General features: G+C 33.3%; 1 protein-coding gene across 1 annotated transcript in view; it reads left to right on the top strand.

The window, feature by feature from the left end:
* The window catches only part of LOC145325831 (uncharacterized), a 173,254-nt gene that overhangs the window by 143,061 nt on the left and 12,756 nt on the right, over positions 1–17,437 (top strand). Inside the window, exons 3-5 of the mRNA XM_080168798.1 lie at positions 10,058–10,211; positions 15,882–16,083; positions 16,674–17,041. Coding sequence (XP_080024924.1) covers positions 10,098–10,211; positions 15,882–16,083; positions 16,674–17,041 — 684 coding nt within the window. The 5' untranslated portion in view covers positions 10,058–10,097. The remainder of the gene's footprint in view (positions 1–10,057; positions 10,212–15,881; positions 16,084–16,673; positions 17,042–17,437) is intronic.

Raw genomic sequence — 17,437 nt, 5'->3', positions numbered from 1 at the left:
TCTTTTTCAATAATTTTTGTTGATGATATTTTTTGTGTCACCATACAACCATCTCGAAAACATTGTGGTAGCCGATAAAATCAGTAAATACAACCAGGGATCTAAAGGGATAGGACAATGGCCGATAAATTGATGTATAATTATATTCCCAATGATGATTCACATAATTACATCGTCTGTAGATTACTATTAGTGGTTGAAACGTTTGGACACTGAACTTAATAAATCAACCAAACAAAATTCAATATGAGTCCCCGTTCTTTGGGGACTAGTGTAATAAACAGCCCAATGTTCCCTCCCTCTTTGGATAAAAGTCAGTAAATACAACAACACTAGTATGCTATTAAATTCTCATATAGGATTGTATATATAAGTATTAAAAATGAATAAAAGCAAAGCTCTAAAATCAGAACAAACAAACAATGACACTTGTAGAGTGTCAGAACTTTATAAGAAGAACATAAATCTGTAAGTCTAAACAAAATTGTACATAAATTTTGCAAAATTGCAAAATTACAGAGTAGAGTCAAACGAAATACTTTCATTTTTAGGATTTGATTATAGAGATGCCTCTTTTATAATATTGTACCTTACGATCTTATGAATCATCATTACAAAAATTTGATGAATAGGATAATTATATCATACAATAAGTTGTTGTCAAAAAAAATAACAAGCATGTTTCAAATTGACCTTCTTGTAACTATTATACAGTTGCTACGCTTCCTAAATCATGCCTAACTGTTTAAGGAATCATCAAGCAAAGTTTTAAATCGATAGGACAATTCTAATATGTCTTGAATAAGGAATTGTCTGTAGCGAAGGATCTCGCTAACCGCTGAACCGATAAGGTCCTACTTTTCAGTTAATCGTCTTATAGGCCCAGGGATAGTTTTAGTCTATTTTGTATATGGGTACAAACACCCTCCCATGAGAATTCGCACCTTTAAAAAATTCCCCCCTCCCCACCACTAAAGTTCTCCTAGAGGCCTCTAGGGGCGTAGCTGCTAGTCTTGAATAAGGAAAAGAGATTTTTAATATAATACCAACAAAAGATATAGAGGCTAGTGTCAAAGCTACTATTTAATTATAGAGAGAGATTGGGAGAAGATTAATTCCATCTTTCATTAACCTATCCCTATAATGTTTTGACCACATGGCACCCAAACTAGAAGGTGGAATGAATGAGAAAAAGGAAGTGTAAAAGATCATTTAATAATGATAAAAAGAATCATTAAATGATAAACTTGAAAAGTTTACAACTTAACTTTGAAATCGTTATAGTAAAGTAACAGGATGTGTGTTTGTCTCTTGGTCTGTTTGTCTGTACCGAAGGATCTCGCTAACCGCTGAACCGATTGGATTCTCCTTAACAGGGTAGCTTTTCATAGGTCCTGGGAAGGTTTATAACTATTTGGGGGGAGGGTTCCACCACCCTTCCAAGAGAAATCACAAATTTCGCCTAGAGACTTCAACGCAGCATAAAGAGGTATCGCAGAAACTTAATCGCAAAATAGATAGGTATCTTATAGACTTGAACAAAAAAAACTTAACATTTAAATTGCCACTAAAGGCCTCTAGGGGCGTGTCCGCTAGTATACGCTAGTAATAATGAAATGGCTAATTATCCATCCTAAATTTTTCTAAATGCCTTACCTACTGTGTTAGGATTAGAATATATATATTAAACTAAAGGTGTGCTACTACATACCCCTAATAGTGAGCACAAATAATTCATTTTCAGCATCAGGACTCCTAAGGGATTTAACGATGGACAATAAATATAATGAAAAAAATAATGATTATTGGTTGAAAAGTTTAAGCACTGCTAGCTTGGACCAACCAATTTTTAGACAAAAATATGTTTTTGAAAACCTTAGTATATAACCTTAATAATTAAAGCCATAATTTGTTGAATGGAAAATTTAGTGGAATCAATTAAACACCATAACAAACGACCTTAGAATGATTTGAGTTTTGTTTAAATTGACATACCACCAACTTTCTTAATGGATCAACAAACCATTGAATATCAGAGAGAGGGGGGGAGGGGACATTGGGCTGTTTATTATACTAGTCCCCAAAGTTTTTTTTTATTGTTTGGCTTAACAACTTTGGAGAAATTTTGATTGGCTGGTTCATGAAAATGAGTGTCAAAACCACCTATTATAATCTACATAAGGGGTAAATTGGTGTATAATCATATAGGATGAACATCAATTTATCAGCCATTGTCATATCCATGAATGGATATATATTATGAGACCAAATAGACAGAGATTTAACAATGGATTATAGATTAATCTTCCTATTTAATATTAATATATCATCGATTGCCTTTTCCATGTGTCCTTATATTTCAGAGAAAGTTAATTTATCTATAACAATGACTTCTAAACCACTGATCTTTAGGGATAAGACAATGAAAAATTTATTTATATCCCCAGTGCTGATAAACATTATTACCCCCTTTGCAGATTAAAATAAAAAGTTTGGAACCTGCCAAATAGAAAAAAATAACTAACAGGTTTTGAGCCAGTGAATTAGATAATTCGATTATTCGATTGTTAAGCCAACGAATAAAAAATGTTATTGTAAAACTTAGGGGACTTGTGTAATAAACAGCCCAATGCCCCCTCCCTCCCTGATACCTACTACCAAACTTTTCATAGTCATTTTAACAAAATTTTACAATAATATAGGATCAATAAAGGGCACTTACAATGTACAATTATCCTATACGTTCCTTCATTCGTTTGTTATTTCGGGTACTTTAAAGGGAGGGGGCGGTTGTGACACTTTTGAAACCAAAACTACAGGAATTCAACTTAAAAAAGAGTTACAGCACTGAAATTAGGAATGGCAGTCGCTTTTAAGAGGTACTATTTGAAACTATGAAGAATAGTTGGTGAAACCGCTGCTACCGCCGTTTCCCGCCAAAAAAAAACAATTCGGCGATACATGTGGTTCCGCCGCCGTTTCTTCACAGTTCCATATTGTACCTCTTCAAAGCAACTGCCATACCAAATTTCAGTGCTGTAACCCTTTTTTTAGTTGGGTTCCTTTGACTTTTAGTTTTGGTTTCAAAAAGTGTCACATCCGGCTCCCCCCTTTGGGTTGTGCAAACCTGCAATGTATAAGCTTTTACATTGGTAATGGGGAATATTTACATCAATTTATCGTCCATTGTCTTATTCCTTAATTATAGAAACAATTATTTGACTTTTTACCTTAATTTTTGAAGATTCAAAATTAGGGTTGGGCCGGATATCCGGTGTGGCCGGATATCCGGATACCGGATATTGAAACTATCTGGCCGGATATCCGGCCCAACCCTATTCAAAATGTTAGGGAACATATTTGGTCATCAATATATCAATAAGATGAATGATTGAGGGTGGGTATTGAAGGATAGGTATATGGAAGAGAAAACGATTTGATGAAAGCCTTTTTTTGGCCAAGGCATTTTTTACTACTTCATTAGTCGAACACTCACTTGAAGCTACATTGTAAAGGAGAACCATATCGGATGGGTGGTACAGACATTCAAAGATCATGTTATTTTTATAAAAGTAACTTATTGATTTATCCCTAAATTTCTACTTAGTTTTGAAATGGTTAAAAGTGGGGTGTGGGAGGGGGGGGGTGGAATAATATGGGCTTCTGAAAGGGTTTGCATTGACACCCGCAACGATAAGACATCTTAAAAAACAGAACTGTATATTTTTTTAATTACTAATTTTCTCTACCGTCTTTTTAAAATCTAGTAAAATAACACGTTCTCTCATTTGTTTGTTGCTATTGTGGCTGTTAGCGAATATGAAAGATTTATTATTATGCGGAATTGAATCCACACCCTTTGAAGGATATATGAATAGTAGGAGTATAAGAAATCAGGAAGGAAGGGGACAATGGTTGTCTATTATACTAGTCCCCAAAGTTTTATAATAGTGTCTTCTTATTCGTTGGCTTGACAACTTTGAGTACTTTAATCGAAATTTGATTAGTTGGTTCATTAAGCTGAGTGTCAAAACGTTTCAACCACTAATTGTGATCTACAGAAGAAAATTTTGTGTATCATCATTGGATATATTTATCAATTTATTGGCCATTGTCTTATCACTTTAAATCATTGATAAGAAATCATCATGGTGATTGTACATAATCACATTTATTCGCCGAAAGACCTTTTAGGCAGATATTGTCTAAATCACACGCTAAATTTTAAAAGCGAAGCTTTTCTATAATTAGGGTCGGTCCGTCCGTCCGTCCGTCCGTCCGTCCGTCCGTCCGTCCGTCCGTCCGTCCGTCCGTCCGAGATAGATAGCTTTTATTCGTTAATTTAGGCATGTTAGAATTGTTCTATCGATTTCAAACTTTGCATGATGATTCCTGTAGTAGTTGGGTACGATTTAGAAATCGTAGCAACTCTATAATCATTACCAGAATGTCCGTACGTCCATTTTAAACATGTTGATTTTTCTACTTTTTTAACAACAAATTTTCAAGTGTTTTAATTATCCGTTTGATCTGATTTTTGGTATATTGATTCCTGGGACAACAAAGAACAATATTATAAGCGAAGCAACTCTATAATCAAGTCCAAAAATGTAAGTATGTCCATAAACATTATCCTGTTTTTAAGCAGTTTTTCAACAAATTTACCTACAATTTTGATTCGACATTTATACATTATGTTCCGATTTTTCAGTTCAGATACCATACAAGTGTTAATGTCTTTTTGTCCTACCGTTTCAGTGCTTCGCTTTTATGGATGTTGTCATCCTTGTTTATATATAAAGTTGTAAGTTTTTTTGTCTGTAGCTTAAGATTTCAATAACTACTGAACCGATTGAGTTCTCCATTTTAAGGATGCTTTTTATAGGTTACTTGGTGGTTTTAAATAATTGAATTCCTATATCTAGGTTTGGTTTTAGACTATTTTTCCTACTTTTACTACTGTGTTGAATACATAGCTCCTGGATGCTAGGAGAGCAGCCGCTAGTAAAAGATAAAGCTTCAATCCTGCGATAAGAAGCTTGTAAATATTATGGGTAGATTTAAATTGATTTGCTTGATTAAGAGAACACCAACTTAGGTTTTTAAAGAAAATAATTATTATTATAGGACTATTTTAGCTATTTCTAAAGATTATTACAAAAAAGAACTTTACTTATTTATTCTCTTTGTACTTCGTTTGAACTTAACATTAACAATACTTTTAATAATTATTTAATGATTTTTAAAAGCGAATCTTTTCAATAATTAAAGTAACAGTTAGCTCTTTTCGTTAATTTAGGCTTGTTAGAATTGTCCTATCAACTTCAAACTTTGCATGATGATTCCTATAAAAGTTAGGTACGAAGTAGAACGCATAGAAACTCTATTATCGTTACCAGAAAGTCCGTACGTTAAAATATGCTGTTTTTTTTATATCTTTTTTACAACATTTATGTACAATTTCGTTTAGACTTAGAAATTAATCTTCTGCTTTTTAAATTCTGACAACCTGCAAGTGTTATTGTTTGATTGTCCTTTCTTATAATTTTAGCTTTGCGTTTATGGATGTTGTCATCCTTGTTCCAGTATGACTTTAGAACCGCGGATTAGTAGTTCATCAAGTTGATTACAAGCGTTTCATTGCTTTTAATAAATTTGGATAACATAAAATTAAAGTTCGTATTAGGGAATCTTTCTTGAAATAAAGGTTGCTATTGGAATTTTGATTGCTATATTTTCTATGATGATTATGATTATTACGAGACTATTTAGGACATTATTATACATTTGTTATAGACATTAATTTAAAAGTTTTTTTATTCTTGAGGGCTCTAGTGACACTTATTTTAAATATCTAATTCGATAAATGATTTGTCTATCTCAAAATCTGCCGCTTTTGTTCATGTTTCTCAATTTACCTTCAAATATGGTAATAACATCCAAAAAGGTGCATATTTGGTTAAATAAGTGTACATCAAACTCTTCAAATAAGAAATTTTAATTTCTACCTGTCCAGAGTGTACCTGGAGGCCTGCAGCACCTGAACCTGGAGGCCGATTGTCATTTTTTCTTCAAATATGGTAATAACATCCAAAAAAGATGCATATTTTGTTTTATAAGTGTACCTCTAACTCTTCAAATAAGAAATTTTAATTTTTACCTGTCCAGAGTGTACCTGGAGGCCTGCAGCACCTGAACCTGGAGGCCGATTGTCATTTTTTCTTCAAATATGGTAATAACATCCAAAAAGATGCATATTTTGTTTTATAAGTGTACATCTAACTCTTCAAATAAGAAATTTTAATTTTTACTTGTCCAGAGTGTACCTGGAGGCCTGCAGCACCTGAACCTGGAGGCCGATTTTAAATTTTTCTGCAAATATGATGATAACATCCATAAAGATGCATATTTGGTTAAATAAGTGTACCTCTAACTCTTCAAATAAGAAAACTTAATTTTTACCTGTCCAGAGTGTACCTGGAGGCCTGCAGCACCTGAACCTGGAGGCCAATTGTCATTTTTTCTTCTAATATAGTAATAACATTCAAAAAGATGCATATTTCGTTTAATAAGTGTACCTCTAACTATTCAAATAAATTTTTTTAATTTTTACCTGTCCAGAGTGTACCTGGAGGCCTGCAGCACCTGAACCTGGAGGCCGAATTTAATTTTTTCTGCAGATATGTTAATAACATTCAAAAAGAAGCATATTTCGTTTTATAAGTTGCTCTCTAACTCTTCAAACAAAAATTTTTTAATTTTTTTACCTGTCCAGAAACGACCTTCCAGCCTGCAGCACCTGAACCTGGAGACCTATTCAAAAAATGATGAAATATACGTGAACTAATACCCAAAAGTAAACTTTTATCCTAAATAACCTATAATCTAAAATCAATACCTAGTCCACAGCACACTGTTTACGCGAAAGTGGCAAAACTTCCCCCCCCCCCCTTATTTAATGATTTTTATAAGCGAAGCCTTTTAATAATTTACCTAACGATTAGCTTTTTTCGTTAATTAGGCTTAATAGAATTGTCCTATCAACTTCAAACTTTGCATGATGATTCCTATAAAAGTTAGGTACGTAGTAGAACGCGTAACAACTCTATTATCGTTATCAGAAATTCCGTACGTTAAAAAATGCTTATTTTTATCTATTTTACAACATTTATTTAAAATATCGTTTAGACTTAGAAATTAATTTTCTCTTTTTAAGTTCTGACAACCTACAAGTGTTATTGTTCGTTTGTCCTTTCTTATAATTTTAGCTTTGCGTTTATGGATGTTGTCATCCTTGTTCCAGTATGACTTTAGAACCGCGGATTAGTAGTTCATCAAGTTGATTACAAGCGTTTCATGGCTTTTAATAAATTTGGAAAAACCAAGCACAAAAAAGTAAATTTAGTATGAGTGAATCTTTCTTGAAATAAAGGTTGCTATTGGAATTTTGATTGCTATATTTTCTATGATAATTATGATTATTATGAGACTATTTAGGACATCATTATACATTTGTTATAGACATTAATTTTAAGTTTTTTTTATAGTTTTTTTTATAGATTCTTTATACATATATAAGTGAATACGCTTCTAGAGGCCTCTAGTGACACTTATTTTAAATATCTAATTCGATAAATGATTTGTCTATCTCAAAATCTGCTTTTTTTGTTTATGTTTATAATGCGGGAATATTCATTTTTTTATGATTTTGTTGTATTTAATTTTCCATTAACATTTCCTTAATAAAAATAAACCTTAAATATTTTTTCTTTCATAAATCACTAGCTGCTTTTTTCTAGCAGGCAAGGGGATAGTGTCGGAAAATAGCCTCAAACCAACCCATGACATTTCTAGAAAAGCACAACCTCCCCAGACCTGTCATTTCATAGATCTTTAGCTTCAGACAAGACCTTACTATTTTATATTATAGCTTTTACAGAAAATACTTCTCCCCGCGAAAATTAAAGTATCGTAGGTGTCTAAGAAAGGGGTTAAAATAAGGAATATGGCGATAGGTAAAATTGATCAAAAATTAGTCATTGCTGAATATATTTTGACATCACCTCGACTATGGTATCATATCACACAGGGAGGGGATATTGAACTGTAAATTATACTGCTGTTCAAAGTTTGAAAACAACTTTATCCTATTTGTTTCCTTAAAAACCAGCGTTGCGGAGCCGTTTGATTTTGGTGCGGCTCCGGATTTGGCTCCGGCTCCGACCTAAAAACAAGAAAAACTCATCAAAATATTTTTGCCATGTCTATTATTGACTTTTGAAGGTTTAAAAGTTATATTTTTGATAAAAATGGACCTGAAAAACCTAAAAGGGGCATTTGCACAAGACAGAACAGAGTTACCAAATTATAATTAATAAAAATTTCTTCTTCTAGTTAACCTGGAGCCTTTTTTTAACGAAAATAACGGCCCTGGCTTCGGCTTAACAACACTGTTATAACCTATAATCAATTTGTATTGGTTGGTTCCTTAACTTTTCAACCAATAATGTGTGCTACTGATAAACATAATTATCCTTGTTATTAATATTACTGATTACTTTATCCGAATGGATTGAAGGATATATTTTGGTTTTATTGTTTCCTATTAATAAAATTGGGGGTGGAGAATTGGGACCAAAGAAAGGTATAAGGATCAGTAAGGGAGGGGACATTGGACTCTTTATTACACTAGTACCCAAACTTTTATAATTATGTTTTCTTATTCGTTAGCTTTACAACTTTGGGGACTTTCAAAGTATTTTAATTTGTTGGTTCATTAAGTTGAGTGTCCAAACGATTTAACCACAATTGTAATCAACAGAATGGTTGAATATGTAAATATCATCATTGGGCATGTACATCAATTTACCGGCTATTTACCGGTCTTGCCAGATATCTGGATAAAGATACTGAAAATTATTAAAGAAAGCGCAGCCATTATATGATCATTGCATTTCTGTAGGTCTAAATCTGTAATTGTCAGTTTATAATCTACAGTGAGTATGCAGTGTAGACTCTGCATTCATATTTACGTAGTTTTTCATTGATAACCCAAAAAAACTTAGAAATTATCTTGCATCTAACTTTTTCGCTAGTAAAAACGAAGAATAAATTGATCTATAAAGTTAGATCATTCTTTAAGATAAGTTTTTTGTTTATCTTGGACAAGGTTTAGGCAATTTTTTTTTAGGGAAGGTCTTTAAATCCTTTTTCATATTGAAACATTATTCATTATTTTTCGGAATTCAAATCCCTCAACCTCGATTTTTAAGAATAATAATATGAAATATCCTTGAACTAAACTAATGGGGGGGGGGGGGGTGATTGTTTGGTATAATCATTGAATTTTGAAGGAAGTGGAGGGGAGGGGGGCTAGGTGTCCCCAGATAGTGCCATATTCAATTAAATTAAACTTTATTCAAATATATTAAGTTAAGTTATTAAAAGCGAAGCTTTTCTATAATAAGGGATCTGCTTATTGAATTGGGATTTGTTAGTTCCAAGCTAGTCTCCAAACTTTAAGGCATTCTAAGAAAAGGGTAATTTTGTTTATTATCGTTATGGTTGTACCTTAATCTATCGTCCATTATCTAATTATCAAGTAGCTACGCATTTACAAATTTTACTATGTTGTAATAAATTTTTTTGATGTTTTGGGTAAACATATTGATATTTTAAGGAGCTATGACTTTCAGTATTTTTACTTGATTGAAACTTAACAATGGTTTTGAATATAGGGTCATTTTTTACAAGATTTAATATGATTGGTTAGTTATAAACAAACAAGTTTGATAACATCTTTAAAAGCGGAACTAACAAATATATGAAAAACTTACTTTTGGATTAACATTATTCTTGTTTCTTTTTGAAGCTCTTATTGGGGATACTTCGGCCAAAAGTTTTTTATTTAATTTATCCCCTTTTTATGGGCACAATAAACTTCTTTCTTTTATATCTTGATTTATAATATATCAAGCTAATTACAGATTAAAATTCAAAACTTAGTATATTGATTTTTATTGGCATAGATAATTGAAAATTTATGTTTTTATTTCAGAAACCATAGATGACGTAACACAAGAGAATTAGCGTTAAGAATGAGAAAACTTGGGTTGAACCGGCGGACCGGTGGGGCCAAGGCGGTGCTGCCACCGATGATACCGGGTTCTGGCGGCAATGAACCAGTGGACCCTATTTATTCGACGGCCCAGGTACGTCCAAAGTAGCGCAGCTACTCTTTAACTTAATGTCTTTCAATAGATTTTGTGTAGAGTAAGGAATTATTTTTAAGAAACAGTAGGTACTTTTTGTACCATAATGATTTAAAATTTCAAACAATATCTCTTTGGCCCCATAAATAAGCTAAAGGCTGAATTGATTCAGTGTCCGTTTTAACCACTAATTGTAATCTACAGTAGAGGTAATATTGTTAATCGTCATTGGGGATGTACATCAATTTCTAATCCCTTTAGATCCCTGTAGAATCACTACCAATGCACATACGGGCAACCAGGGGATTTTATTCACCACCCCCAAATCAAGTTTTAATCATTCTATGAGTATTATTATATCCATATTACATAAGATGTCAAAGGAATCGTAAAATTACGCCTTTTAAGTAAGCTTTCTAATGCCTGGAAGTTAAGAAATGCAAAAAATTTCTTACAGAAAAAGGCATATTTTGTGTGTTTCACCAACAATTTTAAAAGTATTATAAAATCTCTTAGAATTAACGTAATTAGACAAAATAACTTTTGTTGAGTCATGCATTACATGTATATTGAGAATATAAAAGAAAAAAGCACAAATTGAAGATATTAGTCCTACATAATTCTAGTTGAAGTCAAGATTTTAGTTTATTTTTGTTTGTTTTAAAATCAACATTTAGGTAGACAGTATCAGGAAACATGTTTTCACCGGGTGCCACCGGCTAAAAAAGCGATATTTGATTGCCCAAAGACATATTATAATCGCCTGTACTGGTTTCATTTACCCCCCCGCGCCCCCGTAGGGTTTTTTTGCCTGTTTTCTGAAGGTGGGTGCACAAAAAGTTTGTAAGAAAATACTTTTAAAGGCGCTTTTAAAGTCAAAATTTAATAACATAGTTGTTTTATTTCATTAAATCCCTGCTTTATTTTACCTCTAAAATATATGGGTTTTTTCAAGTTTGATATTGCTGCGCTAATTTATTAGATAATTCTTCCTGTCAATATTGTAACAACCCGAAATTAGAATCTTAATAAGGGATATATAATTACTTGCATGTTGCACCATATTTTCTCCAACTAAAATGAAATGGTCTTTCCAGCATGCTAATATAACGATATCCCCTCCCCTCATACTGGACGTAAGAACTGACCAATAAATGAGGACTAAATTAGCAACCTAAATTGACAACAAAATTTACCCAGTTATAATATCCACGTATATTATGTCTATTATTTTAGAGTGTTTAGATAAATTTTAGAGGGGACATTGGGCTGTTTATTACACTAGTCCCCAAAGTTTTAAAATAAAATTTTTATATTTTTTGGGCTAAAAACTTTAGGAAGTTTTATTGATTTTTTATTGCTTGGTTCATTAAGTAGAGTGTTGAAATATTTTAATCACTAATTGTCATCTACAGTAATCAATTTCGTAATATAATTTGATGTATCAATATTATGTAGTAGGTATATACAATATACAATGATACATATATTAATCGGTCATTGTTTTGTCCCTTAGATCCCTGTTTGTTAATTAACCCTTAACAGTTGGGCCCCTTGTCGCACATTTATCGGTCGGGGGGGAGGGGGTTCTTTTTGCAGGTCCCCTGATTGATAATGAATTTCCGACTACAAGTGATTTAAAGTCAATTTTCGCTTACTTCGCTCTTTTATTCAACAACCTTAAAAATTTCAAAAAGCTGTTATTTTCTTTTTTTTGAAGCTACAAATACAATTTTTTCAGAAAATGTTTATCTTTATGTAAATTTATATTATAAATCTCAAAACATAAATTTTGGCAGCTGCAGCTGTACTTGGCAGCTGCCAGCCGCCGCAGTCGGCGGGTGGCGGAAAAACGGCGGCGGATCTTAATTTTAATACGTTATGTAGACATACAAGAAAAGCTTAAATTTAAAATTTGAATTCTCTAAGTCAAAAATTGCGGCCAAAGGAGGCTTTTAAAGATTTCTAGAGACCTGGAGGATCAGGACCTTCAAGATCATACCTGGAACCTAAAATTGACTTGAATACCTATATTTTACATAAGGGTTTACTACTAGATGATATTTTACTAAGATAAAAGGCTTTGTTTAAGTCAGAAAAAATGTTTTGCTTTTTATCTGGATGAACCTGTCAGGTTTGCTGGCATGCAGTACCCGCCAGGCTGGAGATATTCAAAAAATTCCAACTCTCAGTTATGTGGCATAGCCATAGTTAAGAAGTCACTTATTTATAGCCCTCTATCTTTCACACACAGAAAATATGATAGAAAAAAACGGAGGGGAGGAGGGGGGTAGAAACGACCCCCTCCCCCTAACCGTTAAGGGTTAATATACAGATAAACAGTAAACAAGAATCATAATTTCATTATAAATATAGATATTAGTTTATAAAAATTGATGTCAATCATGCCTACATTTATAATGGATTTATTATCACTGAACAAACTTGTAGCTGACTAAAATAAGGATTTCCCATCCACCCCCTTTACACCATCCCCTCCCCTTCTACCGAAATGAATTCCCAGGCCCCAACAACCCCTAATTTGACACTTTGAACACTAAAATCGGACTACAATTGACATAGATACACTTTAAAGGGCCAAAAAAGCTAGTGATAGAGTAGCTGCGCTACTGAAAAATTTTCATACTACTCTGATAAGTTAAGAAATGCATTCCCTGACCTCAACCATTCTAATTTGACATTTTGAACACGAAATTCGGGCTCTAAATAATTAAATCCCCTTTTTGGCTGATATGCCCCAATGTGCAATGTCTGACATTTTATCCATAATCCCTCTATATATACTTTTATGTAAATAAAAAAAAAAAATTTTGGGATGGAGTTGAAAAGGCTTTTTTAGGTCTCTCCTAAAATCTAACGGAAAATGCTAAATTTGTTGCAGAATGAAAGTTTTAACACTATCTCTCATATCGAAATGGACTCCCCCCCACCCCCGGCCCCCTACATATTTGTTATGAATTTGTTTAACCATTGTGTGTTAAGGGGGGGGGGGGTGAAAGGCTCTAACATTGTTTTTCTGAACTTTATGTAAAAGCATCACATAACAGGGATGTAAAGGGATAAGACAATGGCCGATAAATTGATGTACATCCCCAATAATGATACACTAAATTACATCAGCTGTAGATTGTAATTAGTAGTTGAAAGTTTTAACTTTTAAGTTAATGAACCAACTAATCTAGATTAACTGAAAGCCCCCAAAGTTTCATCAAAACATTATTACAAAACTTTGGGGACTAGAGTAAGAAACAGCCCAGTGTCCCCTTCCTCAATGATTACAAATACATCATCATTTCAATACAATCTGGGGGGGAGAGGGTGTAATGGCCCACTGTTGAAAAATTGTAAATTTGCAAAAAGTTTTTGCTTTCAAGTGTTAAGTGCTGTTAAGCCCAATTTTTTTGCAATCTTCAAAATAAACTTGAGAAAACTTAAAAAGACTGTTTAAGCTTAGTTTTTGGACAAGAAATTTTATTTTTAAATTTGACTTTTCTACACATTTAGAATTTTTTTGATGGAGAGTGTTATAAATATAAAGAAAACAGAGAGGTGGATTCTTTAAAAACTTTTGGCTCACCGCCTCACTAAAATTAGTGAGGCTCGCTAAAAAAATTTGTGAAAAATCGTCCAAAATCACATTAAAAATCTACAAAAATCTTATGTTAATAACCCTTTTATGATTTTATTTCCATTAATGTAGGCCTTCCAAGACCTAAATATACATACATACAGATATCTTGTTAAATGAATAGTTAGGTTATGATTAAATAATGATTAATTTTTACAAAAAACAGTCCTTTTTTGCAGAGAGGTTTGAAGTAGCTAGTTTCTTAAAAATCATTACAATTATTAGGTAGTATAGCACAGCTACTAGATTTTATAAAAATTTTAAGAAATAAATTATATTGTTATTAAATTATTGTTATTAGCTTAAATTATTTGCCTATCTTTCTATAATACAAAGTAGAATGATGTCTGTCCGTCCCGTAAGATCTCGGTAACTGCTGAACCGATCGGATTCTACTCTTTAGGGAATATACCTACTGGTCCTGTGGTGGGTTTAGGCTATTTTATTGGGGGTTGGGACACCCCCAACCCCCCCAAAAAACAAAAAAAACCCCCTACTTTTTTTTCTGAAGATTTCCTTGGTCCAATTTTTTTGATCACCTCTTAGGGCAAAGCCCTTAGAGGCTAGGGGCGAAGCCGCTAGTATTTCTTTAACTGGCTTATTTTTTGTCAGATTTCAAAACATAACTCAGGGATAAGAGATAAGCGATAAGACAATGAGCGAAAAATTATTTACAACCCCATTGATGATGCACAACTTGTATTAGATAAGTGGTTAAAACGTTTGATCAGTCAACTTTATGAAACAAACAATCCAAAATTAACTAAAGTCCCCAAAGTTGTTTTGCCAACGAATAAGAATAAGTTATTATAAAACTTTGGAGAAAAGTGTAATAAACAGCACATTGTCCCCTCTTTCGGACAACACTCCAATTAATTAATTTGTATTATTTGTATTTCGAGTGAAAAAATATGTTCTTTTTGTTTTTATAAAAATATTGTTAGCTTGTTATTGCTACGAAACTTATGTACATACCTTTTCTTGTTCTAATTGCAATAAATAAAATCATACCAGAAAATTGTAAAAGTAAAAATCTTATGGATCTTAAGGGATAAGCAAATCGTTGATAAATTGATATACATTCTTAAAGATGAAACCAACCAATCAAATTCCATAAAAATACCCAGAGTTCCATGCATGAGCCATCGAATTAGATAATGTATCTATAAAACTTGCTTTAGGTACAAGTGTAATTTACACCCCAATGTCTTTTCCCTCCCTTAAAAATTAGCTTTTTGTTAAGTCATATTTTTTAGAAAAGCTAATGTGTATAATTTGAAATTATGAATTTAAACAACCATAAAAACATAAATTTACATCGAAGTATAAATAAATATGAAAATGGTTATTTATCGCATCGTGGATAGCTTTCCGCAGATATTAAAATTAAAATTAAAGATTAAAGCCAGTTTAGTTTTATTATCGATGAAAAATTGTCTGTAATACGATGCTGAGAACGGTTGTAATCCAGCGGATATTAATCGGTTTCGAAGCCACAATGAAAAAATTTTAACTCATAAAACAAGCATGAATAGATATTTATCGCCTAGTGTTATAGACAGTTTTTCGCGAACAGAAAAATAAAAAAATAATTTAAAAGAAGGCTTAGTCCAATTTAATAGGGATTAATCCTATGATTTTTAGTTTTTTTTTCGTGGAAAGTTATCGAAAGTTTTAACCCAATGAATAAGCAAACGTGGTTATTTACAGTCTAATGTCCCCGCTATCCCTGAATATTGCAATATTTTATGGAAGCTTTCACTTCTCTTTTCAGGGGGGGGAGGGCTATTTAGTACATAAGTCCCCAAAGTTTTATAATAAATTTTCTTATTCAACTTTGGGAACTTTTAATAAATTTTGATTAGGTGGTAAATTAAGTTGAGTGTCAAAACGTTTAAACAACTAGACTGTTTGCAATCTACAGAAGGGGTAATTTTGTGTACCATCATTAGGAATGTGCATCAATTCATAGTTCATTGTCTTATACCTTTAGATCCTTGACTATTTTTGTATTTTTTAAGGAGATGATGTACCCTGGCAACACGGATGCCTATCCCTCGTACCCTGACTCAGTACACAGCGGGAACAGTGGGGACACCTACAGTACAGCCAGTGAACTAGCACAGTACACTCATGGGTACTATAACACTAACAGTACACACAGCAGTACAAATAATGAGGAAGGATGTTTAGATAAATCTTATGAGAGTTCTCTTAGTGAAGGTAATATATTTTGATTTTAAGAATCTACAGAGAGATTAATGATTAAGACAATTGGTTGAAAAATTGGGGCACTTTTAATGTAGTACCCAGCTTTTTAGCCAACCAATAAGACTACGGGTTTTTTTTTGGGGAGGGGGGGTTATCTGTAATACAAAGTAGCTTGATGTCTGTCTGTCCGTCCGTCCGTCTGAAGCTTAAGATCTCGGTAACCACTGAACCGATCGGATTCTACTCTTCAGGGAATATACCTACTGGTCCTGTGGTGGTTTTAGGCTATTTTCTTGAGGGGTGGGACACCCCCAACCCCCCCAAAACAAAAAAATCCCCCCCCCCCCATTTTTTTTGTAGGAGATATCCTTGGTCCTTTTTTTTGTAGAAGATTTCCTTGGTCCTTGTTTTTTTTGTTTTTTTTAAATTTCACCTTAACTTTTTTTTATCATCTCTTGGGGCAAAGCCCCTAGAGGCTATATAATGGGTAATCGCCCCTTTACTCCCCACCCCCCATTGGACTTCTCTAGTCGGAGTAGAATTACTGCATTCAATTTAAAAATAAAGGTTTCGTGATTTTTTTCATTTATATTTTCTTCTAGGTTTATATAGCACATGTAACGACCCCTCAACACAGGAACCAATCTATAGAAAAGTTTTACCGCGCGCCCTGCGGTCGTTTCACAGTGAATCCGCGGCTACCAGGGGCGGAGTAATGCGGCCATCCGACTTCAAAGAACCCTTTCCACCAGTCATTAGCCGGTCAATGTCCACTTCAACCCCATCGCCCTCGCCGTTGGGCGGCCATTATCAACCCTCGATGATGGGCGGCCACTCGCAGCAGACTGAGCTATCGCCGGCGGCAGGAAATGCGCCGCGCGGCAGCCGCAACAGCGTGGCTAGTAGTAGTGATAGTGGGTGGGCGTCCGCCCCCCTTAACCCCTCCTCAAATGGGGGCTTTCATACCAGGAATAGAATATTATAGAATTAAAAAAGCTGAAAAAAGCATAAAATCTTGCTACTACTTTCAGAATTTTTTGAAAGAAGCTCAGCAATAACAAGCCAATAATAAGTCAAATAAGATAAAAATTCTAGTCTAGGGGTTAAGGTTTCTTTAGACCTACATATTCCGTAATGTAAGGAAACCCTAATTACTAGACTAGCCTAGGAACTTGGATTTGGTCAAATATTTTAGATTAATCTAGAGTGTTTATTTGGTTTAAGTGCGCAGAGAGAAGCTGTAGACTGCGTACAGGCTGTACAAGTACAATATAGAAAATAAGTAATAAGTTTAATTAAGTTAGTAGTCAATATTTTCTTTGAAACACAAATTAAATTTAATTTAACTACCTACTGCCTTATCTAT

This window comes from Acartia tonsa, chromosome 8, assembly GCF_053477335.1.
Source record: "Acartia tonsa isolate MP-2025a chromosome 8, ASM5347733v1, whole genome shotgun sequence".
Classification (NCBI taxonomy): Eukaryota; Metazoa; Arthropoda; class Copepoda; order Calanoida; family Acartiidae; genus Acartia; species Acartia tonsa.
The sequence above is the reverse complement of the archived record's forward strand: the minus strand, read 5'-3'. Positions and strand labels throughout refer to the sequence as shown.